Source organism: Procambarus clarkii, chromosome 16 (assembly GCF_040958095.1).
Source record: "Procambarus clarkii isolate CNS0578487 chromosome 16, FALCON_Pclarkii_2.0, whole genome shotgun sequence".
In the NCBI taxonomy this organism is placed as follows: Eukaryota; Metazoa; Arthropoda; class Malacostraca; order Decapoda; family Cambaridae; genus Procambarus; species Procambarus clarkii.
The window spans coordinates 17,085,854-17,112,094 of NC_091165.1; the positions used below are offsets into that span (position 1 = coordinate 17,085,854).

At 43.7% G+C, this 26,241-nt stretch overlaps 1 protein-coding gene across 6 annotated transcripts in view; it reads right to left on the minus strand.

The window, feature by feature from the left end:
• The window catches only part of Nos (Nitric oxide synthase), a 761,521-nt gene that overhangs the window by 322,863 nt on the left and 412,417 nt on the right, over nucleotides 1-26,241 (minus strand). For all 6 annotated transcript variants that reach the window (XM_069325290.1, XM_069325289.1, XM_069325287.1 and 3 more), the window contains one exon: nucleotides 1,394-1,530. In XM_069325290.1, the coding sequence (XP_069181391.1) occupies nucleotides 1,394-1,530 (137 nt within the window). The remainder of the gene's footprint in view (nucleotides 1-1,393; nucleotides 1,531-26,241) is intronic.

Genomic DNA, 26,241 nt, shown 5'->3' on the forward strand with positions numbered 1-26,241 from the left:
AAATGTGTGGCCACGTCTGTGGTAGAAAAAAAAAAAAAAAAAAAAAACAGGACGGGCATGGGCCCCTGCCACCATACCCCTCACAGGACGGGCATGGGAGAAAAATAAAAATGTCCCAAAAAGACATTATTGATCCCTATCAACACTAACCAGAATATCAAGTTAATATCCTATAATATAGACCGATAACTTGCTTATCAAAAAACTCGCGACACTAAGCAAAACTACTTTAAAGACTAATGTTTTTTATGCATCCACTAGTCCCCCTGTGGACTGTCAGCCCCAATGATCGTGGTATATAGGCAAGACGATTGTTTCAAGGCACCTGACAATGCACAAGCAGCAAGGCCCCACCAAAGAACATAACCTATATACAAATAGAGATGGAGAAATCATGATAAATGCTAATATAGTCGACAAATACACCGACAATATGATCAGACATCGGCGAAGCCAATGTCAACCAATCAACCATCCATCAATCGACAACTAGCTAACACAGTTACATTCTGCAATATATTTAAGACATTATCATTAGATCCAGATATGTTTGGAACATTAGAGATGGACAAGCTGCTACGAGTGTTGGCCCATGCGACACCCTAGCTTACGTCGATTGATTGATTGAAGAAGATTAAGCCACCCAAGAGGAGGCACGGGAATGAATATCCTTAAGACCGTTATGTTACCTCACTCCCTGTTATATATTTGCTTACTCTAGTTAAACTTATTTACGGGTTATTCATGCCTGTGCCACCTTTTGGGTGGCTCAATCTTCATCAATCAATCCACGCTGCCTTTGAGCGTGTTGACAACGTCAGCTGTACAATGAACATTGGCGAGTTAATTTAAAAAAATTCGTCCTCACTTGTAGAAAGATTCTTGCTAGAATCACTGCTTTCACCCTTTGTCATTAAATATTTACATTATATGTAAACGCACACAAGTACATACATATTATCCGCACCACGTCAGATCAACGTGATAATATAAAGTGACGAGTGGCAGGCACTTTAAGACCACTTCGCGCGGCGTATACAAGGTTCACCGATCTGGTAAAGGCAGCACCGCCTCAAAACATTTCCTTCAGGGCTTCATTAAGGACGCCTCCAGTACACTTTTATTACAACAAACACCATGCCACAAGCATGAACGGTAGATGCAACAGCCAGAGACTCCCCGAACCTGTAACAACGGTCAACTTACCGTCTCTCTCCCGTCACCAGCTGCAGTACATGTTTGTGTTGATCTGGAAGATGGGTACTGACGAATGGGGAGGATGGTATGGATACTGGCATGAATAGGGACCGGAGGGGGTGGGGATGGGCGTGAATATGGGCAAGAGGGGTGAATTTGAGGGTTAACACGGGCGTGAGAAAGGGGGAGGACTTACCTCTTTATGGACTGGTAGTACTCGTCGATGAAGTCCTTGGCGAGTTTGAGTACCTCTTCCTTGGAGCGTGGCTCAGTGCCGCTCCTCCTCGGGAGCATCACCGACCCATTGCAATGGTGGCGCGAGCACTGACCCTCCTGCAACATGCAACAACAACTGTCACTTCTCACTCAACAGTATATTACAAAACTTTAGAAGTTTGCACATGTGCATACTTGTTTACTGGTATGTGTGCAAGCACTCACTCGTGTATATATATAATTTATGTATTTCATTCACTTGGGTCTTAGGAGCCTCGAACCTCCGACCTCCAGGGCGTGTAACGGGTAATGCTACCAATCACGCTATAAACGGCCACAAACAGGAAGGCTCCCAGAAGCAACTAGCTGCTGCCCAACTAGAACTGTCTTCCCAGGGCTACCACTCACATTCCAGTTGGGCAGCATTTAGTCACTTCTGGCATCCTTACTTTTCGGGGACTGTTTACAGCGTGGTTGATAGTGTTAGTCTTACTATGGGGGTCGGAGGTTTGAGGCTCCTAGGACTCAAGCGAATGAAATGTTATTGCCCTAGTTTATCATGGATGAAATGTTGAAATTATACATGGATATAATACACAAAGTCAGAAGTGAACACCGTAGATGAAATACAAGTTCATATTCACCAGCAAGGACATATGATGCAATATTACTGTGTCAGCACAAGCTTTAAGGGACCCCATGCACCATCCAGACGACAGTGCCACCACCATACCCCCCTCCCCCGTGACAACAGTGTGCCACCACCATACCCCCCTCCCCCGTGACAACAGTGTGCCACCAGAACAACACCCATGTGCTCTGACTCTGGTTCATAAAGCAGCTTTGTCATCGTCCACCTGATCAGTAGGCGGTTTTATAGGTCTAAGAATAAATCACATTAAACAAATGCTCAACCCTTGACTAGGTGAACTTACAGATTACCTCCGGTCACAACTCCCAGGTCTCGCCAACACCTGGCTGGCAACCTTCCTTGATGTCACCAGACCCTTTTTGGTGCGTCCCTCCGTGCCATCAGAAACAAGGATAGGGAACTCAGACCCATCTTCATGAGAAATTTTCTCCGGCTTCCCTTCGCTAAGGCGACTGCGGAAAGTCAGTCAGTCAAGAAGCAGACATGAAGACAAAGTAGCTTTGCCTTGACATTTTCCATTGTTGTGAAGCATCCCATGCAGCTCTTAACATGCATTGCCAACAACACACGAAAAGGCCCTATCAAAGTAAAGGTAAATAACGCTTTCAGCTTGGTCCAAATAGAAACAAGTCATCATGATCTTCACTATTTCCCTCACCCTTTACCCATTTGTGTTACAGCGAGTGCCAAGTTATTTGGTTAACATGACCAAATAACGCTACCAATAACTCACTATTTTTTGTGAAGGTGCACCTAGCACCATGATCCTTGACCCCTCCTTAGGGGGGTCAAGGATCCTCGACTCCTTTTCTGCTTAGTTATTAAAGTCACCGAGAGTCTATGCAACGAGCTTGCAATTTTGTGCTTTGATGATGGTACTCTTATGTGGTTCAACATATTTCTGAGGACGTCTGAAGAATTTAGGAGCAAGGAATAGGCTAATACAATATAGCTCGAGTAAAAACGCAATCGATTAATTCATTGGCAAGATGATCACCCACTTGAAGAAGAAGGATTAGAAAACTAAAGGCCAGACACCTATCCTTTTCCTGGTTATTTTTCAGAAGTGTTTGCCATCTCTCAACGGCTCCAAGTTTGACGACCATGACCACTAATTAAAATCTATGCCAGAAAAAGTCCTTAACCTAACCCCCTCTCTTTGACCCACAATGGAAACGACCCAACTTTACCATTGGACTTGAGGGTCTATGCATACGGCACTACCAGTCATTGGTCTACCTGCCTTCTGATCCTCCTCCAGGGTATATGAGTTAAGTAATCCAGTAGCATTTAAGAAATTTGAGTGGAAGGTGTCGTCGTCGTCCCCCCCCCCCCCCCCCAGCATTACATTGGACCAGCAGGTTGGTTCTCTGCAGCCCCAGCACTGACCAATCCATCTATAGTCCCATCGTAACCACCACCCAACATCGCAATTTTATTTATAATGCATCCCATACCCATCATGTGGGCTCGCCTCAAGGATGTGATTGCGTCCCATGCAGGTGATTTTGCATTAATCACCATGACTGCAAAGAGCTCACGTTTTAATGTGTAAACTTTCCTGTACTGCAGTGACTTTCCGCCTTTCTGCTCCAATCCACATCGAATACAGGTGTGTTACGGTGAAGCAGAGGCCGACAGATACAGTCGGCGTGGCCTGCTTTACTAGAGCATGCCAGACTGACAAAAGGCACAATTAAATGCATGACCAAGAAGAGCCCTACTACAACCCGGTGCTTAACACACACAACGCCTCATTTCCAATGTCTTGCAATACTGGCAATCCCAGTGGTCCCCCAGACGGGATTACAGTGTACTTCTTAAGGATTCACACTTTGAGTGGGATTACACTTATCAGTCATGACTGATACTCATTGACTTCAATGACACATGAAGGTGGCGCTGTCACCCATAGAAAATAGGAAAGACCCCACCATATGTTCAGAGAATGGCAGTGTCTTGTCCCCATTGCACTAAAGACCCTTGGTACCTGGGTAAATTTCCAATTGCTTCCTCAGAGATCTGGTTTCGGCTCCTTGAAACACTTAAGAGGCGCCATGTACATGTTTCAGCGCCTCAGTATAACATGGAGAAGCGCTCACTGCATCATTTTCTCTTGTCCGACATCCGAGTAGCTTGAGGTGCTCTGCAAGCTGTGGCTTTGCACATTGTGTAACCAATCTTGTGCAGGTGTGTAATAAACAAAATGTGCACACACACACGCACACACACACACACACATGTACATGTTCATACACACACACACGTACATGTTCATACACACACACACACACGTACATGTTCATACACACACACACACACACATATACATGTTCATACACACACACACATGTACATGTTCATATATACACACACACACCCACCCTCTTACACAATGCCCACCATACCACCCAAATCCTGCCTCCCCCCCTTGCACCCCTGCCTCCCCATCCCCTGGTCTTCCTCCTGCCCCAAACAGGCCCAGGTAAGATCTAAGCCCTCCATCCCCCACCCCCACCTCTCTCCAAACACCTGGTAACCACAGGAGGATGAGCCTACCCGAGTAACTCTGCCCATGGAACTGCTTCCTACACCATTGGGGAGCGTGTTGTATAACGGATATAGGAAAGTGAGCTTCAAGGTAATGTACTCGAACATCGATGGGATTACTAATAAAGCAAGTGAACTGGACGAAAGGGCGCAGGAAGAAAACCCAGATGTAATAGGACTCGCAAAAAACTGTCAGGCATCATAACAAATGCAATGTTTCCAAAGGACTACTACATTGTAAGGATAGAGGGGGATAGGAGAGGAGTGGCCCTGCTGATAAGAAGGACTGGAGTTTTGAAGAGATTGAAATTTCGGGCTGCAAAGAATTCAAAGACTACATAACAGGAACTATGACAATAAGACTTAAGATAATAGCAGCAGTTGTTTATAACCCTCCAATAAATGACAAGACCCAGACAAGAGTTCGATAGGAACAACATGGCTGTGGAAAATTTTACCCACTTTATCAACATTATCTATGAAATGTATTATTTCTATATATCAAATTCATAAAATCATATCAGAATTATATCAGAATCACTTCAGATTCATTATATCCTACATCTGGATCCTACATGACAATGCTACCATGATCCCGTGTGCCATTTGGACCAAAATGTGCCAACGTGAATTGTGCACGATTTCTCAAGGATCAAGAAGCTTCAAAAAGAATATCTTAATTAAAAAACAATTGGAACATTAATCGATTTCCGGTGAGGATTAAATCAAATCCTTAATAAGAATCAATAGTACTCTGAAGTACTACCAATAATCTATAAATCCTCTACCTAATTATAATATAATTACATTTTCTCTCATTCATATGTCTAGACAGTAAAAATAATCAAATATTCATTGAAGGTTACCTCACTAGGAGCACGGTGGACGATGGCTGGGGGGAGAAGTGCCCACTACCGCCCGGCGCCAGATCATTTATTTTTTAAGTGTAAATACTTGTTGGTGTTAAAGAGACCTTTATCACAGGAAATACACCGCACAGACTACTCTTATATCACCAGTCATAGCTTCCTAGGTACTGGGAGAGCTCTGGACTATAAGGAAAAATGCCTAATACTTTTATAAATACGAGTGAAGAGAGTGGCTCATAACAGACGCCGCCTCCACCACACCTAATCTTATCCTACTCCAAACGTAACTAAGGACATAATCAACAAACAAAGCTCCCAGAATATTAAAACAGCAAAGCTGTCGCATGAAATAAAGTGTCAATAGCTCTTCAAGAGAAAATCCAGTCTGGCAACTTGTCAGACGGCACCGGCACTCAGATTGGATAAAACATAAGTATATTGAGTGTTTTTGTAGTATTGATTGGCCAATTGCATGCTTGCATAACTTTAATCTATCCAATAAGTGTCGTTACACCATAGGGCAACGCCCCAAATATCATAAGTTTTCATTAATCTTTCGGCAACAATCTTTTCTTGAATCTGGACACTCATTCATTGAAAGTCATTCAATGCTTTAATGAATCTGTTTATATAAACGTAATATACCTGTATATATAATTGATCATATTCATTAAGTTAACAACTGCTTACTTAGTTATCTTTAATTTATCACACAAAAAGTTTATCATATTGAATATAAATTTTTAATCTTATCCTTGCAACACAATACAAGCTGATGTGTTTATTTGTCTGCAGATAGATTACAGATCTCCAATCAACTCTTTCATTCACCCTTGACGACCCACCTGCCAGACAGCCCACAGTCTGTCATTAGGACTAGAGGAGCTAGGATTTACAGCCCTAGCTAAGGACTAAGTTGTATTAATTTTGCATACAGTAAATTTTTTTTTATTTAGTACAGTACAAGTCTTAAGTAGTTCTCATATCAATCCCGGCAATTTTCTCACACTGGCAACCAGTAATGAAAGAGCAGCTTCAGTTACCTGCATGATTAGATCGACTCTTAAATCATGGGTGATTTCTACACCACGGATAGACAAGAATAATGGAGAACCACATGGATGTACAGATACATCGAGATCTATAAACTCAGACAGACACACAGTATGAAAATGACATCACGAGTAAAGCCAAGACCCCAACTAAAACTGTTCCACAGCCACATCAGGATGAAAAGAAGCAGTGAAGGAACAAGTGATGAAACAGAGAAAATGGGAGTACAGATACACAAAGAATGACAAGGTGTGTGAAGAACTCTTAAGAGATTCCAGGTCTTCATAATAGAAGAAGGAGACGTCCCTGTACTAAGAGAGGCCTCTGCAAACCAAGCAACCTTGGAGAATTTTGACCTCGCCAGTGATGAGGTCAAAAGGAATCTGTTGGAGCTGAATGTGACAAAGGCTCTTGGGCCTGACAATTTCACTATGGATACTAAAAGAGGGTGCAGAAATACTAAGTGTACCACTCAATGGTGTATAACAGATCACTGGAAGCAGGAGATCTACCGGAAAGCTGGAAGATGGCTAATGTAGTCCCAATATACAAACAAGGTGACAGACAAGGAGCTGAACTACTGACCAGTTTCTCTAACATGTATACCATGCAAGGTGATGGAGCAAAAGGCTTGTAGAACATATAAAAGGAAAGAACTTTGTACCACCACCAGCATGGGTTCAGGGATGGTAACTTACCTCAAAGGCTTAATAGAATTCAAAGTCTTTTATTGGACTGTCAGAAAGCCTTTGAGAGTACCCCATAAAAAAGCTGCTACAAAAGTTGGAGCAACAGGCAGGAGTGAAAGGGAAGGTGCTCCAGTGGATAAAGGAGTATCTAAGCAACAGGAAACGGCGAGTAACAGTGAAGGGGGGGGGGGGGGGAGGAAGACATCAGAGTTGCGAGATGTCACCAGCAGAGTCCCGCAGGGCTCTCTGCATGGACCCATTCTCTAATGTATGTAAAAGATCTTCCAGAGGGTATAGACTCATTCCTCTTAATGTTTGCTGACGATGCAAAAATTAAGAGAAGAATCAAGACAGATGTAGATAGACAGACTACAGTGTAACACCATAAAGGTGTTTAGTTGAGATTTATTTAATATTTCACAGCGTACGTGAGTCAACCGAGACAGGATTTTGAGAGGCACCAGGTTGGCGGCCCCTAGTAAAGAAAGTCGCACCTAGAAGTGTTAATGACTACAAGTCGACCTGATGTCAGGTCGTGCGATTTCACCTTGCTTCTGCTAATAGCTGACAGCTGGTAGTGTCGTCATCAAACAATCCGTCGTTTAAGGTGTGGCTAGGTAGAGGGCCTGGGGCTATCTACTTGTGGGCAGAGTTAGCTACTAGGTTCCCAATAAATACCCAGGGAACTATACATTGAGAGAGCAAAGCATACAGAGCAGAGCACAATAGCAGACTGTAGAGCATCAGCAGCTGAGACAGGCTGTCGGCCGGATGGGGGGACTCGCCTGTCAACTGTAGAACCCTCCACCCCCTCTCCATCCAAATTAGACTCAGTCCTCGGTGAGTTGAACGTTAAGTTGACTTGGTCGTCTTTACTAAAGTGTTGTGTGATTATCTTGGGGCAGACGGCTATAATGGTTCTGAAATTTTTGTGTAATATACTCACTTTGTATATTAATCTTGAACATTAAGTTGAATTGCTTAAATTATGATGCTTATGTGAAATATAACTGATGAATTTAATGTTTAAATTGTCTAACTTTGTTCTCTAGAGCTTGTGAGTTGAGGCGAGAGCACCTCTGCTGTTACTGATTTGATGATTTTAAGGAGTACGTGTTTACAGTTGATACAAGAACTCCTTGGATAATTTTGTGATACAGGCATGTTCCATTCCTTGTCTTGTACATACTGACTAGAATGGATGGTGGCAGCACTTTCTACTTCTACCTATCTATCTACCCTTCTACCTCTACTCATCTCCGTACTCTCCCAATTTCCCTTTCACCCAACCACTCTCCTCGCTACTCCCAGACTACTACTCACTACTACTCACTCCTCCCACCTACCCCTCCTCCTCTTCCTTCCTCTCTACCTCCCTCACCCATAACCCTCACTTATTACTTCATTATTCATTTCTTTCGTTTCTCTTATACGTTCGTGGCAGTGAAATGTTTTAGAGTTCTCTAGAGTTGCGGGTAGCTGATCAAGTTACAATGCATTGTGGTCGTAGCTCCTAGGTAATCAAATACCTAGGTTACAAGGTGTTGAACTAGAGAGGTTGCAGTAGGAGCTCTGGGGGAACTCTAGAATAGTTAACTAGGGGCGGGATAAGGGACAAAAGAAAGCCATTTCCCCCACCCCCCGTGACAACAGAACGCCCTCGACAAACTGGAGGAATGGTCTTGAAAATGGCTACTAAAATTTAACTCGGGAAAGAGTAAAGCAATGAACTTAGGGGAAGGGAGCATGAGGCTGAACACAAGGTACCATCTGGGAGGTGAAATCTTGCAAGTCAAATAGAAAGATCTGGGGAGGGAAGAGGGGGGGGGGGGGTTTATATCACACCAAACCTGTCCCCAGAGGACCACATCAAAATGACATCAGGGGCATATTCTAGACTGGCCAACATAAGAACTGCCTTTAGAAACTTGTGTAAGTAATCGTCCAGGACCCTTGTATACCACTTATGTCAGACCAATCCTGGAGTATGCAGCTCCAGCCCGGAATCCACACCTAATTAAACAAGACAAAGAGAAAATTCAGAGGTATGCCACCAGACTAGTCCCAGAACTGATAGGTATGAGCTACGAGGAAAGGCTACGGGAGCTAAACCTCGCGTCCCTGGAGAACAGAAGATTAAGGGGAGACATAACCACCTACAAAATTCTCAAGAGGAATTGACAGAGTGGACAAAGACCACCCATTAGTTAGCATGAGTAGAACACGAACTAACTAGGAGGAACAGGTGGAAACTTAGTACCCAAATGAGCCCCACACAATTTTTTGAGTCGGTAGTTAACAAATGGAATTCATTAGGCAATGATGTGGTGGAGGCAGACTTCATAGAGTTTCAAATGTAGATTTGATGGAGCCCAATAGGCTCCAGAATCTGTACACCTGTTGATTGACAGTGGAGAGACGACCAGAGAGCCAAAGCTCAACCCTCGCAAGCATAACTAGGCGAGTATAGACACGCATTTATTACACACACACACACACACACACACACGTACGTAATACACGAAAGGGTGGTAGAACACCCTATACTGGAGCATCCGTGGGAGCTTCGCAAGGCTTCCCTGTGTACTATATACTCTTCTCCGAGAGAGATGTAGATACACAGAGATAGAGAAGTTAGTGCACGCAAGAATACAAGTCTAAATTGTGAAGATTTAGACGTGCCTCGAATCAAGAGTAAATAATGGAAGAACTACTTAAATTACATCGTTAATTAGTTTCGTTAAGGCCATTAATGTCGATTATTGGGGGCCAAGTCCGCTCCTGTAGGACAACCTTGACGCTCTCCAACACCGTCAACCTTCTCCCCCCCATTCCCCCATCCCCAGGGAGCGAGGAGGTATTTCAAGCAGAGACAGCGACGTAGGGAGGAAGCTTGATGCCCTGGCATAACACCACCCCGATAGGACTTTGGTCACCACCCCGATAGGACTTTGGTCACATGCTGCTGAAGGTAATTTCGTGGTGTAATATTCCCACAGGAGAAAAGGGGCTGAACCCAGGCTCCAATATTGTTAAGAGGAGGGGCGAGGGAGAGGGCTGACTGGCGCACCAGACGCCGCTTCAACGCCAGCCCCGACCTGCTCGTCTGGAACGATCCATCAATAATAAAGTTTATTCAGGTAAACGTACACACATTCAAAATGAGTTACGAACAGAATGTTGGATTTCTAGACAAAGCTAGTACATACTATGCCTAAAGCCAGTAATGCTCACAGCGTTTTGGGGAACCGAAACAATCAACGCCCAGGATTGTTGTTGGGCGCAACAATCAACGCCCAGCCCCGGCTGGTAATGTGCAAGGTTCCCTAAAGTTCTCACAAACAGCTATACACGTCAAAGGCCGCCGCCACCACCACCACACACCAGCTCTTGACTCCTGGGTGGCAAGGGAGGTATATTAGGTGGGGGCGGGGGGGGGGGGGAGGTCATTTGAGTAGGAAATTTTAAGATTTTTTCCGTAGAGAAATTCAATTATGGTAAACAATATCGAAGCCCAGCAGTTATAAAGTTCAGACGACTGCTGACCTAACTGGATGACCCATAGGTACCAACCCATTCTCCTGTTTACACGATAGTTTTTATAACTGTGTGCACCATAGAACAACGATTGCCGTTCTAAGCAATCGGATAATAGAACTTTTTACTATTTACTTTATAGTCGGATAAAAAAATGAAGCTAAAAAAAAAGACATTTTAATATTCCTAGGTCTAGTATAGCGCACACATGTGCTATATTGAACTTCAGATATCGTGTATTAGGCCTAGGAAGGTTATGTTAATGTTTGCAACATAAGCATTACATAGGCACTGATTTGGACAAAATTGGAACACTGTCTTAATTTCGTTGTACGTCGGTATATATACTATGGTCCTCATCGTTACTATAAGTACTACCAAAACAGGAAGATGGGCTGTAGAGACATGGCTAACTACATATTGGTATGAGAGACGGAGTAGCAAATGCAGAGTTCAATTGTAAGGTCTTTTTAAATGTTGAAGTTCGCGGGACATTACTGTCATCAGGCAGTAAAGCCAGGTACTGAACAGCTCCCACTTTAAGGACATGAGCTTGACTACCTCACCAGTTCTATTATGCTCTGAGGCCTGTAAGGGTTGGAATCCATGGAAGACCGATTCAGTCTTTATAATACTTGCGCTTTGCTTTATACACAAGCTTGTAAGAGTGCGGTCTTGAGGAGTCGAGTACTATCTAGAATGATTGAGAATCTCTTACACGTCTTTTGCCATTTTATGATACCAGTGCTGTACAGGTTTGAGAGCGAGGAGTATGACAAAGTTAAGAATCGGGGCCCAGTTATTTATACTAATTTCCCGCAAAGAATAGGAGCATAATCGCCTTGACAAGATAAGTAACTTCCGGCAGCACCAGTGAAGAGATTTAAGCACCCATTAATGGAAATAGTTCGAGGCGCGCGCTGCGACACCACAACTCGGATTTAAGTCATTGAATTTTGCTTCAGTTCGAAGCACGGATTAATGCAGCAAAATTGCAATAACATTTGATGTTATGCTGTTTGATATTCGGTAAATAATTATTTTTTGTACTTTTTATTAGTTCATTAAGTGGAACATGTTCAGATATGATAAATTTTCATATTGAACGTTGTTCAACTCCCCCCAAAACTACGTTCATATATACACAAATACCCAACCGAAAGCTACGTTCATTTACACAATTTCAACCACTCAAAAACCAACAAACCCTCAACAACAAGCCGCCCCACTCAACCCGCCCCACTCAACCCGCCCCACTCAACCCGCCCCACTCAACCCGCCCCACTCAACCCGCCCCACTCAACCCGCCCCACTCAACCCGCCCCACTCAACTCACGGATGGTACACGGTGGTATACGCACAAGAGAACACAGGTTAAAGCCGAGTACCCAAATGAGCAACAGAGACATTATAAAGACTTTTCAGTGTCAGTAGTTAATAAATGGAATGCATTAGGCAGTGATGTGGTGGAAGCTGACTCCATTCAGTTTCAAATGTAGATATGAGAGAGCCCAGTAGGCTTAGGAATTGGTACACCAGTTGATTTGCAGTTGAGAGGCGGGACCAAAGAGCCAGAGCTCAACCCACGCAAGCACAACTAGGTGAGAACTAGGAGCACACGCATGCACACTACCACCTGTAGGTCACGGGTTAAACAAAAAATATATTTCTGTGGAAAAGTCGTCAAAAATGCAATTATGAAGTCCGAACAATTGACTACAGCGATATACGCAGCAAAGCTGTGATGACAGTGACAGTACATCACTCCAGTGCCCGCCCACCGCCTCCCCGCCCTCAACCTCCCCGCCTACCGCCTCCCCGCCCACCGCCCACAACCTCCCCGCACAATCTCTGGCTGTGTGGTCTTAATAATGGGTACTGTCAATACGTGGATTTTTGTAACAAAGAAACGTTGATACATTTCATATACAGCTAACTGGAACGCCTCCGCGCTGTCAATGACAGGCCTGGCCAGGACGCCTAAGGGGGTGGGGGGGCGCGGCTAGGTGTTAGGATTTGAGGGAGAGGGGTGGGGGGGGGGGGTAGCAACTGTGTGTGAGGGGTAGCAAGTGTGGGGGGGGGGTGGAGATTAACCCTGACCTGGAGTTACGAGATGATGAATGGCCTAGACCAGGGGGTTGTGGGCTTAGTGAAAATGCTTCTCGCAAATAGAAGCCACAACTAGTCAACACCGCCCTTTGCCTATTTTAGGCCTCATCCAACGTTCTTAGCTCTGAGATAACGCCGCCACTGTCACGTGACTCTTAGGATGCGTGTGGTTAGACCTAGGATCCGCTAATTTATTAGTGTGTTTCTGGTTTCTAGGTTCGATGTTTCGACTTGTACAAAACGGCCCATTCTTCCGTTTTGGTAGTACTTAGTGACGGTGGGGACCACAGTACATATACCGACGTACAACGCAATTAGTAACTAGAAATCGGACATTGAATTTGGACAGACCGTAAAAAAACTATGTTGTAAAGAGAAACTAATCTAACCTTCCTAGACCTAACAGTATCTGAGGCCTAATATAGTACATTGTCTTATACTAGGCTTGGAGATATTTAACTTTCTAATTTAGCTGCATTTTTTCAGACAAAGTGAATAGTACAAATTCTACTATATAATTCCTTAGTATGTCAATGTTTGTACTATGGTACACAGTTTAAAAAAAAAAAAAAAAAAAAAAAAAAAAAAAACAGGAGGATGGGTTATCCCGAGATGATTTCGGGGCTTTTTAGTGTCCCCGCGGCCCGGTCCTCGACCAGGCCTCCACCCCCAGGAAGCAGCCCGTGACAGCTGACTAACACCCAGGTACCTATTTTACTGCTAGGTAACAGAGGCATAGGGTGAAAAACTCTGCCCATTGTTTCTCGCCGGCACCTGGGATCGAACTCAGGACCACAGGATCACAAGTCCAGCGTGCTGTCCGCTCGGCCGACCGGCTCCCTTATGGTACTTATAGTAACGATGACGACCATAGTATATATACCGACGTACAACGAAAGTACAAAATAAAAATAGGCACTAATGAGTTGGACAAACCGGAACACTTTTTTTTTTACTCTTGTTGCTCTGACAAACTAACCTAGCCTCCCTAGGCCTAATACACGATATCCGAGGTCTTAATATAGTACACATGTGCGCTATACTAGGCCTAGGAATATTTACGTTTTTTTTAACCATTTATTTTAATTCTTTTCGAGTCGGTATACTACTATCTAAAAGTTAAATACCATTGCCGACCGTCACAACGCCTAACTAAACAGGTGGAGGGGTTAAATATTAGCCATAACAACCACCAACGCACATATTGAACAGCAGCTGGTGTAGTTCAACATTTAGACATTACCCAATTTGTTTGCTTGTATTGGCCGACCCAACACACCACTTCCTGCCAGAATTTGTACAGGAATATTTTTTTTTCCTCTGGCCAAAAGTCTCCTGGTGTGACTAGTGTGAGGGTGTGTGTGATATACATGGTTGAAATTGAAATAAGTTTATTGAGGTAAAATACACACAAAGGGATGAGGTAGCTCAAGCTATTCTCACCCCGTTCAGTACAACGTGTTAATACATACATAGACACACATCACAAACAATAAACATATTACCAAACACTAGAGATAAACACATACATTTCCTCCTTCACAAATAGTATGGTATCAGGCGTACACACATACTTTTATGACCTAGGTATACTGTATAGACAATTTGCAAGAGACATGCAGATAATTCAACAAAATATTACAGTCTTGGTGCAAAATTCTTATATCTCTCAAGAATATCATCAACCTTTCCTTTGTGACACATCCAGGCTATTTGTTCAGGAACAGTCCTTATCTCAGTGTTTCTTTATACATTAATCAACGGACAATCAAGAACATAATGGGCAAGGGTGTGAGACCTTAACATACTACATAGTTTACACCTCGTGTCATGAGATCATGTCGGGTCTTGTATCGATAGACTATTGTGTCTTGATGCTGTCGTTATTAGTCGAGTCTTGTGCTCTTAGCTGGTATAGGCTGATAGCCCTAGCAACTGACCTCTAAAATAGTTTTCCTTAGCTTGGGTTAAATATTGTGGCAACATTGTTAGTGTGTTCTCACTGTGCGGTCTCACTCTTCCTCTCCTCGTCCCCCCCCCCCTCAAGCCTGCCTCTTCTCTTCCCCTCCCCCCCTCACGCCTCGTAACCCCCCCCCCCCATCAAACCACCCATGTACGAGCGGCAGTTTTGACGAGAAAAAGAAAATCTGAATGTGTATTTTTTCCCGCCCAACTTTGGAAAGGTTGGCGAGAAAGTCGCTGCAATTCAGGCGGGTCGTTCAAGTTGGCAGTGTCAAGTTGACAACGGCGGGGGCGGTGATAACGGCACCTTTTACTTGGGTGATTGTGCAGGGGGGAGGCGGACCCCCGGACTTCAATAACTGCTCATCAAACAATCTCCAACTCGAGGCAATGCTGGGATTTCATACCACTTATTTTAGGCAAACGGGATTTAAAATATTTATCTTAAAAGTTCAAACCACCTCCCTCTACCCCCTCCACACAGGACTTTTGAAATGTATATTATTCGCTGTAAAACTGTATTTTATGGGAATTTTTACCAACTGAATTACTATTGGCCACTGTCAGTGCTGGAAACTGCTGCCAGCGAACCGTTTCTTTGGTCTGGAGTCATCACTGCAAAATAAGTGAGGCAGGAAGACACGGCTCCTCGAGTCTGAAGGACTTTTAAGCTGTTAGCGACAAGTGTCTGCACGGGGATGTAATCGCCTTTCACAAGTCAACAGGGAAAATCTGGGCCGTTTTACAAACGCACAAGACACTTACTGTGCCCCGGAGCACACCGGCCATAAGACGCACAGCAGCACCTTGTGTGCACCGCGCAGCTCGGGCACTCTTGAGCTCAACACACTGCGGCTCTGGCACTCCTGTGCTCAACAAACAATGCGGCTCAAAAATCCTAATTGATCGTACCAATGCATATGCGAAACCTACTGCCCATTACCCCCCCCCCCCCAGCTAGCGAGACCCGGGGGGCCAATTTTAAATTCACTAAGGAGCGGCTGAGTGAGTGATTACGGACACATTCTGCATCACTTTCCTTCAAGTCTCTCTTTTGCATTTATTCGCCGTCACGAGCGAGGAATTTCAATATTTGTTTTTTCTTTAACTTTTGTGTTATACCGAAGGACGGTTCTATCAGAACGTATATGCCTTGGCGAGAATAGAACAACACCGGTGTTATAGAGAACATAATTGGTTTCTGTCCTCTCGTGACTACCACACATACAACCCCATTGACATAGGAATTAGAATCCATGCACGAGTGCAACATGATCGCTACGACATGTTTGTAACAGGGGGGGAGGGGCAAATAGCTCCTAATGGGTTATAATGGGTTATAACTCTTTAGTTAGTTCGCCCCTAGTTAACTATTCTAGTTCTCCCCCCAGAGTTCCTACTGCAACCTCTCTAGTTCAACACTTTTGTAACCTGGGTATTTGATTACCTTGGTGTCACGACCACAAGGCATTGTAACTATCAGCTTCCCGCAACTCTAGAGAGAAACTCTAGAACATTTCACTGCCACGAACATAGAGAGAAACGAAAGGAAAGAGATGAATAATGAAGTAATTAGTGAGGGTTTGGGGTGAGGGAGGAAGAGAGGCGGGAGGAACGGGAAGTGTCGTCAGTTGGAAGGGAAAGTGGAACAGAGGCGGAGGGAGAGGAGAGGGTACGGAGATGAATAGGTAGTGGTGGTAGAGGTAGAATGGTAGACAAGTAAAAGTAGAAATTGCTGCCACCATCCATTCTAGTTCATTACATACAAGACAAGGAATGGAACTTGCATCACAAAATTAGCAAAGATGTTATTAGCATGTGTCAACAGGAATTATGTTCCATGCAAGATTCTTTAAGTCAATAATCTCAAGAGTGCTCCATACTCTTGCTGGCCATATATCATATTCCAAGATCTCGGGAACAATTAAAATCAGATTAAAAGTAAGTGAATCAAGTATTTATTTAACGTGATGAGTATCATAATTCAAAATATCGAACTTAAGGTTCGCTATCTCCAGATGAATAAACAACGTGAGTCACCACACAAGAAAGGGAGGACAACAACAACTATCTGCCCCTAGAGATCACACAACACCTTAGTGAACCCGAACTAAGTCACCTTCACGTTCAGCTCACCGAGGACTGAGCCTAATTTGAAGAGAGAAGGTGGAGGGGGTTGACAGGAAGAGTCCCCCACCCAGCCGGATTGGCTGCTGTTCACTGCTCTGCTCTGCTGTGCTGTGCTGTTCTACAGCTCTCGAAACTACAGCTCCCTGGGTATTTATTGGGGGACCTACTAGCTAAACTTTACCCACTAGTATATAGCCCCAGGCCCTCTACCAAGCCACACCTTACGGCGGCTTGTTTGATGGAACGATACTACCAACCGACAGCTATTATCGGTTTAGCAGAATCAAGGTGAAACTCGCAAGACCTGACCTCAGGTTGACTTGAGGTCATTAATACTTAGAGATGTAACTTTTTTAATACTAGGGGCCGCCAACCTGGCGCCTCTCAAAATCTTGTCTGACTCGTGTACTCTAATGTATATATATATTAACTACAAAACACCTTTACGGTTACAAGTTCACAGACTCATGGCATTAAACAGTATATGTTGTTGACATTGATATAAACTCAGAATTCAAGAATAAGCAACTATTCACTCGGTGCCCTCAAGTTATACAAAACTTTTTATTACTTTAAAAACCACATGTATATTCAGACTTTATGTAAAGTCTCTCACAAATACAAAAAGCACCAACTGGGGTGTGAGTTTGTACCCATTATCAGCGAGGTAAATTAAGCATCTCGTTAAACTCTTGCTAGTGAGAGGTGTGGCAAGACAGCTCTACCACAACACCAGCAGACTTATAATGTGTTGTAAAATGTCCTTCGACTACCCACACATTACAGTTTGTACAGACATCATGATACAATTTGATGTAATCGGTGCAAAACGATAAAATGTTTTTTAGTAAAACTCTTTAAAAACAAATTCAACTGGTGTTTGGAATTGGTTCACGTTTTGCTTTTGAGATTCGAACATTGTGCTGACAAGTGTAAATTGAGTGATAATGAATACCTAAAAAGTTACTTTATATAAAAATGGGGGAAATGGACACACACACACACACACACAAGGCGAAGCACAAATTGTTTTCAATAGTACATGCTGGTAATGTTGACTAACGTATAATGAATATTTTCAAAACTAGAAAACGTCCACGATTTGTGGTAGCCGTGTGAAGCCCTGTGTTCGTCCTCTTAACTAATGGGTCGCGTTTTCTTAAGTTATGTTAACAATCGTTACAAATACAACCTATGAACACCTACTCCAACCTACGTTTTACATTCGTCGGACTTGATAGGTTAGGTGGGTTGTTTGGGTTCGTACGTTTCTGGCTAGGAAAAGATATTAGATTGTTTGTGTTTGTTTGTTTGTTTACAGAGTGGCAAATTGATGCGGCTGGGGAGCGCGCGACACAGGAAAGCTGGCGACACCCACCGACATGCAAGATGAGCCAGGTTCGAGGATAGGAAAGAGTTGGTTTTGGGGGAAACCAAAAACCTGCAGGTTTTAAAGCACCTGCAGGTTGTGGGATGATCAGGACCAAGAGGTCGAGCTGTAACTTACAGGAGGGTCCGTGTTTAAGTTGAGGAGGCTACATCAGAATGACTAGAAGAAGAAAATGGGAAACGCCGAACTCTATAACTACTGTCAGTTGGAACACTAGGACGTGGAAAGAAGGTGGACAGTCTGGACATTCAGGCCTGGTGGTGTAGGATGGCCTAGGGCTGAGAGGCAGCAGTCTGCCCTGTAGGACCAATACCTCTGGCAGTTCGCATCATCTACTGATGTAGATTTAAATAAATATAAACTCTCAGCAGAATTATTCGCATACTTTGCTTCATTATATAATGGAATGTGAAAAAACACGAAATTCCGAGGTAACGCCATCAATGGAGTCCAAGAAATGTGTATGTACCTCATTTATAATGTACTGCCAGGAATCTTAGCCAAGTATCCAAAATTTGCTTACTGTAGGTGCAGCCTGCACATGTCTAAAGCTGCCGCCCAGTTGGGCGGGTGTGGAGCAAGACTAGTAGTAACCGTCACTCATCATAGATGTAAAGTGCCTTGTATAGTGACTTTTGAGCCTCTTCTTGACTCGCTTGTGATCTAAAAAGATTAATGATATGTATATATATTTACTCATCTAGTTGTGCTTGCGGGGTTTGAGTTTTGGCTCGTTGGTCCCGCCTTTCAACTGTCAATCAACTGGTGTACAAATTCTGGAGCCTATTGGGCTATCGAATCTACATTTTGAAACTGTATGAAGTTTGCCTCCACCACATCACTGCCTAATGCATTCCATTTGTTAACTACTCTGATACTTGAATTATTTCTAATGTGTCTGTGGCTCATTTAGGTACTGAGTTTGCACCTGTGTTCCCTTATTCGTATTCTACCCATGCTAAATAATGGGTGGCCTTTGTCCACCCTGTCAATTCCTCGAGAATTTTGTAGGTGGTTATCATGTCTCCTAGTATACTTCTGTCTTCCAGGAACGTGAGGTTTAGCTCCCGTAGCGTTTCCTCGTAGCTCATACCTCTCAGTTCTGGGACTTGTATGGAGGCATACCTCTGAATCTTCTCTAAATCTCGTGTTTAACTCGGTATGGACTCCAGGCTGGAGCTGCATGCTCCAGGATTGGTCTGACATAAGTGGTATACAAGGTTCTGAAAGATTCCTTACACAAGTTCCTAAAGGCAGTTCTTATGTTGACCAATCGAGCATATGCCACTGATGATATCCTTTTGATGTGGGCATCTGGGGACAGGTTCGGGGTCAACATCAACCTCCATATCTTTGAATCTTGCAGGATTTCACCTCCCAGATGGTAACTCATGTTCAGCCTCCTGCTCCCTTCGCTTAATTTCATTACCTTACACTTCCCCAAGTTAAACTTTAGAAGACATTTTCTAGACCAATATTCCAGTTTGTCCAAGTCGTCCTGTAGTTTATCTTCATCTGTCTTGATTCTTCTCATAATGTTTGCATCATCAGCAAACAGAGAGGAATAAGTCTATAACCTCTGGAAGATCGTTTACATATATTAGAAACAGGATGGTCCAAGTACAGAGTCCTGTGGGGCTCCGCTGGAGACATCTCGCCACTCTGATGTCTCCCCCTCACAGTTACTCGCCGTTTCCTGTTACTTAGATACTCCCTTATCCACTAGAGCACCTTACCTTTTACTCCTGCCTGTTGCCCCAATTTTTGTAACAGCCTTTTATGGGGTACTGTGTCAAAGGCTGTCTGACAGTCCAAAAATATGCATATAATTTGTCGCTTGGTCATAGAATTCTATTAAGCCTGTGAGGCACGATTTACCATTCCAGAACCCATTTTGGTGGTGTGTTACAAAACTGTTTCCCTCCAGATGCTCTACGAGCCTTTTCCTCACGATCTTCATCACCTTGCATTTTATACAAGTTAGGGAAACTGGCCTGTAGTTCAGTGCCTCTTGCTTGTCACCCTTTTTGTATATTGGGACTACATTAGATGTCTTCCACCTTTCCGGTAGGTCTCCTGTTTCCAGTGACCTGTTATACACCATAGAGTGGCACAGTGCTTCTGCACGTTCTTTTAGTATCCATGGTGAGATTGTATCAGGCCCAACAGCCTTTGTCACATTCAGCTACACCAGACTTATGTACATGTGTATGTAACATTAGCAATTGTGTAACTAGCTTCAAAAGATTGTCACTTGCTTAGCTAAACAAACTATGGTGTTCAGTTCCTGAACCCATTATGTGCTTCTGTAACCCTTTCCACCACCGCCCACGGGATGGGTATGAGGTGCATAATAAAGAAAGAAGGAAGAGATGCGTAGCTTCTCCTGAGGGCCCCCTTTATCTCTGCCGAGCGGTTGCTCGCTACTTCCACAGCCTGTATCTTTAACCTCTTCCCGTCTATATACCGTTCACCCGTTCAAGTCCCGGGTTAGAGGTTGCAACATAATGCAGAGAACTGCAGAAAACTCAAGTTTCCTGCTCCTTATTCGCCAAATATATATTCGCATGACCATATTTCTTTCACAAGCTCATCTACATTCGTGTGTTGTATCAGTTACCAAGCGACCAAAATATCATCATAGTCAAATGAAGAGTGAGTCAGCAACAGAATATCAGTCTTCCCACCTTCCTTGTCATGGACTTCATCTTTATCACTTCCTTTACTTCAGTTTTCAATTTCTTTGGCAATTATCTTTGGAGTTCCTCCCAAAAAATAATAAACTTTCCCTGTGATCAAGAGTGGTTTGTGATTTACAAGTGGCTCGCTCCCGCCGCCTCCGTCAGGACTCGGAGCACAGTCTTCAGAGCGTTACAGTTGGTTCGTCCATAGATGTTGGTCAGGAACCAACACACACAAGACTTGTCTAAATCTTTGATGGATGTACAGTACCCTGTACAGGACCCCAGTACCCTGGAGTACCTGAATAACCAGCGACTGGTGATCTCCACGACAATTCAGATGAATATCCATTAACTGACTGTTGAAATTTGGTCCTGTGCAGGAGTTTAAGGGCCACCAGCCTCAGGAGGGTTGTAACACTACAAGCCTAATGTGAGTATTTAAATTAACTAAAGAGCTTTAGTCCGAAACAGATGCGCCACGATGTCACTTTTACTTCTCTCACTTGACAAGGTTTCGGCACCTGCGTCAACAGTTAGCGAGTGCAGACCAGGTCAGGGTCTTTAGGTCATTAAGCGAGTGCTTTGTCTCGCTTTAATAGTATCCGATACATCAAACTTTTGTTTCCAAACTGAGCACGTGGTAGCCTGTGGCCACGTGCAGTAAGCGGAGCTAACTCCCTCGTCCATGATATAGAGGAGCGGGATACATTCGAGAGAAATTCAGATTCACGATCAAAGACAGTGTGAGCAGACCGTTCCTCGGCCTCTGAGTGCCTTGCCAGGCAGGTGAAGGTCTTTACCCCACACATGCCCCCCCCCCCCCAGTCGACCCGATATCAAACACCTTTGGCGTGTTGGGTGTAATGTTAGTATTTTGTGTACGAGATGTTTTTCAATGTCAAGGATCGAGTGTTAGCCGTGGACGACATTTTCAGTGACTGCTCGGTATACTCGATAAAAGTAAAATATATATATTGTTTTAACTATTCAACTATTAATGGTGTTCATACGTTGGCCTCATAATTTGATATCCTAAGAGTGAAAGGACTAACTCATAACACAGTATATAACAAACTGAATAGATTGATGAATAAGTCGCGGGATATCAGTAAAAGGTTAATAATTTAACTACATTGAAACCCAAATAGTCTCAAAATTCATGGGTGGTGGCAGCTCCCCCTGGAGGAGACTCCCTTTGTTTCCCCTAAAATGAGGACGGTAAGAGTTTGGTCCCTTTTCCTCCCCCTTAGTCGTCTGCAACCTAGCATTCCCTTTCTAGATTACTCACGTGTACCTAGTTATCAGAGCAGGTAAGTTAGTTACAGTTAGTTACAACCTTCCCAGTTACAACTTTGAGGGTTCGATTCCCTCCACCTGCCTCCTTGTGGCAAGTACCAGCAAGCCAGCACGGAGCCTCCAGGTCACCAGTATCTTCTTGAGGTTATCTTAAGATGATTTCGGGGCTTTAGTGTCCCCGCGGCCCGGTCCTCGACCAGGCCTCCACCCCCAAGAAGCAGCCTGTGACAGCTGACTAACACCCAGGTACCTTTTTTACTGCTAGGTAACAGGGGCATAGGGTGAAAGAAACTCTGCCCATTGCTTCTCGCCGGCGCCCGGGATTGAACCCGGGACCACAGGATCACAAGTCCAGCGTGCTGTCCGCTCGGCCGACCGGCTCCCTATATTAAAGTTATAAATTTCAGAGTCCAATTCCCTCCTATTAACACCCCCCACCCACCTTTATTTGGGGGGTTGGGGGACCATTGACAAGCCCCCGGCTTCCTGTCCTCGTCGAGGCCAATAGTGTGTTAGTGTGCCTTGGGTAAATGATCCCATGTACTCCCGAATCTGTTATTCACTTTCCTCCAATAACAAGGTTATTAAGACCCCACAATATTCTTGTGATGGGCAACGTTAAGGATTACATTCTTACTCCCCCAAAGGCCAAAATTCATCAAATATTTACGCAGCCACTTACGAAGCCTGTATATCTTTCCTGTTATGGTGGCTTGGTTTATATTTATTAAACAGCTTATGAGTCTGGAAACTTCACGACCCAAAATTATTATAGTTATAAACAACCTCGCGGCGCTTCGGACCTCAAAACTCATTAACAACTGCAAAGTCGCCGTGACTGAGGAAAGATGTACAGGCTTCGTATCGTACAGGAACAATCTACTTGAGAATGGTCCAGGACGGACCGAAACGTCGTCGTCCCTTCACTTTCTAGTGTGTGGTTTCGTCAACATATTTCAGCCACGTTGTGACTCCTCGTCTGCAAGGTGAAGAGGTTTCGCAAGTTGTTGGGTAAAATCTTGGCGAATCTTGGCCCAGGTGTATATACACTCGAGTCCTAATAAACTCAGTGTATATACACCCGGATATGTATACTTTTGTATTTGAAATTCAGATTTCTGCTGATATACTAGAGGATGACGTTGTGGGGGGGGGGGTGGAGGTTAGAATAACAAACTGAATCATTTGCACTACTTCCCATGTCAGTCAAACGTCATTATTATAATAAGATACGGACAATGTTAATACCAATTATCTCAAAACTATGAGAGCGAACTATATATATATTACTTAAGAAGAGGTGACTGACACGCCACTGTGCGTGAGACAATCACTGGGCGAAGCCTGGTTAACACCTTCACAGATCTGTCCACTCACAGTATGAGTAAATCATTCATGTTGGAGGACAATGTGGATAACCAGAGTGAAGAGTACGGTTAATTACTGCACAGTGCCTTCTGTGTACGATTCAACAGCCTTCGTAATGCTCCCTTCAATATATATTCTTCCTAAGGTAATATTTTTCTGCAAGTAACATCACGGGGAATACAGTAAGTATACACCAATACTCGTGTATCTTTTTTTTTTTTTTTAACCGGAGGGGGGAACAGGGCCGGATGACTGATCTGGCCGGTGCAGGTCTCACCCTGATGTAAATATAATCTCAAATTATAAATCATCTAAGAAAAAAGTATAACATTTAGTGGTTTAATGTTCATGCTCTGAGATAATATGAAACATTTGTTTACTGATAATTATACTACTGTATATGTAATGTATTTCCTTGTAAAATTGATAATGTATATATGATTTATATTGTATATTATTTAATAAAGATCTTTTTCGCATCTTTAACCTAGACACTTGCCTAGTTGTGCTTCCAAGGGATGAATTTCAGCTTTTTGGTCCCGCCTCACAACCAAAGGTTAAAATAGGATATTTTAAACGTGTTGCAACCTTGTGTAGTCTGCACGGATGTATCCAATTTTACTGAAGGGGTCACAAGTGGTCACAGGTGGAAATGTAGTACCCAAATGAGCCACAGGGACGTTAGAACGACTTTTTTCAGTGTCAGTAGTTAACAGGTAGAATGCATTAGGCAGTGATGTGGTGGAGGCTGACGCCATTCACAGTTTCAAATGGAGATTTGATTGAGCGCAAAAGGTTCCAGAATCTGTACACCAGTTGATTGACGGTTGAGAGGCGGGACCAAAGAACCAAAGCTCAACCCCCGCAATCATAACTAGGCGAGTACATTGTTGGATGCTAGTTATCCAAGTGGATAGGGTAGGAATGGATCCCATCTTGCTCCAAACTATTCCAAGACTGAGTAACTATACAAATTACCTGCTTATTATTTTCTTCATATATACTAGTAAATCACTGCTGTAGAGACTAACAGTTCTATCAAGAGGACTCCGTAGAAATAGTTGAGCTATGATTAAATATAAAAATACTGTTAAATTAACTTTTATAATATATAATCTAATGCATTCACATGAAATTGCAATAATGTTCTCGACATACAAAGATTAATCTTACAGTCGTCTTAGCAGCCTCTGCATTTGTATAGTTGATAAATGCACTCACAGCACAGTGTCTCACTCCGCTCAAAGGCTGGGTTGACCCAGAGCGGACAGGAGGGAGACATCAGCATGCTCAAGTTCTAACATATAAACAATCAGCATGTGTATGGAGAGTACCAGCATCTATAATGTGTATTATTGGCACTAGTGGCATCGGTGCCGCCAGTGGAACCGGGCATTTAATTTTTCAATTGCGATTTAGTCTGATTATGTAGCTCAATATTTACGAAATAACTACCATTGACCAACTTTAACAGACGAGTGCGTTTAAACAACAAATACTGAGGAGACGTCACCGTGTTGGACACGGTGTACGAGAAGTACCAGCAGCTTGTAGGTGTAGCGGAGGTTAATGCTTAGACGACGCAAAATACGTTGTATTTGCTTTCGTGGTCAACTCTAAACCCGTTGTATCATTTAGATATTATGTAGCTTAGCGGTTGCTGGGCTACATGCACACTACCTGTGTCAGGTGAGTACGACGGGCTCGCCATACCCCGTGCTGCTTCTAATGTTTTGTGCCCAGTAGCAATCTGAAACAAGAGGTTGCTGGGAACGCGCGTGCGCACACCACCTTCACACTACCAGGTTCCTACAGTGATTGGTGGGTGCGCGCGCGCCTGTCACATGACCGCCGACTGAATAGGCAGTAACCAGGAGCTGTAGCTCAACCCAAGGGTCTTCCCCCCCCCCCCCTACAAAAACCCTCACCCTCTCCACCCCCAGACGAGGGGATAACCCTGACAGATCAACGCCAAAGTAGTAGGGTGTAAGCGCCACAGGTCCCCATTTTTTTTTTTGCCAGAGGACCCCTGTGGGGTGTAAGCGCCACAGGTCCCCATTTTTTTTTTTTGCCAGAGGACCCCTGTGGGGTGTAAGCGCCACAGGTCCCCATTTTTTTTTTTGCCAGAGGACCCCTGTGGGGTGTAAGCGCCACAGGTCCCCATTTTTTTTTTCAGGTCAAATATCCCCTTTGCGCCCCAAGGGTTTCAGGTAAATTTAGAAAATCCCCTGTGGGCCCCAAGGGTTTCAGGTAAATTTTGTCAGTCACAGATTTTAGAAGTAAGGATTTCTTATGAGAAAAATAATTTCCGAGACATAGAAGTTTGTTAAGGCCTTATGGGACAAATTCAAATAACGTATGTAGCTCTTTAGGGCTTCCAGGAGAACTCTACGGACATATTTTACATGTTTTCAACTTACAAAATCGTCTATGTAAGCCTTAGTTATTCATATAAATTTAGAAAATCACCTGTGTAAGTCATTGTTTTCAGGGTTTCGTACATCACACCCCCCTCCCTCCCCCCTTACCTCGCAATCTC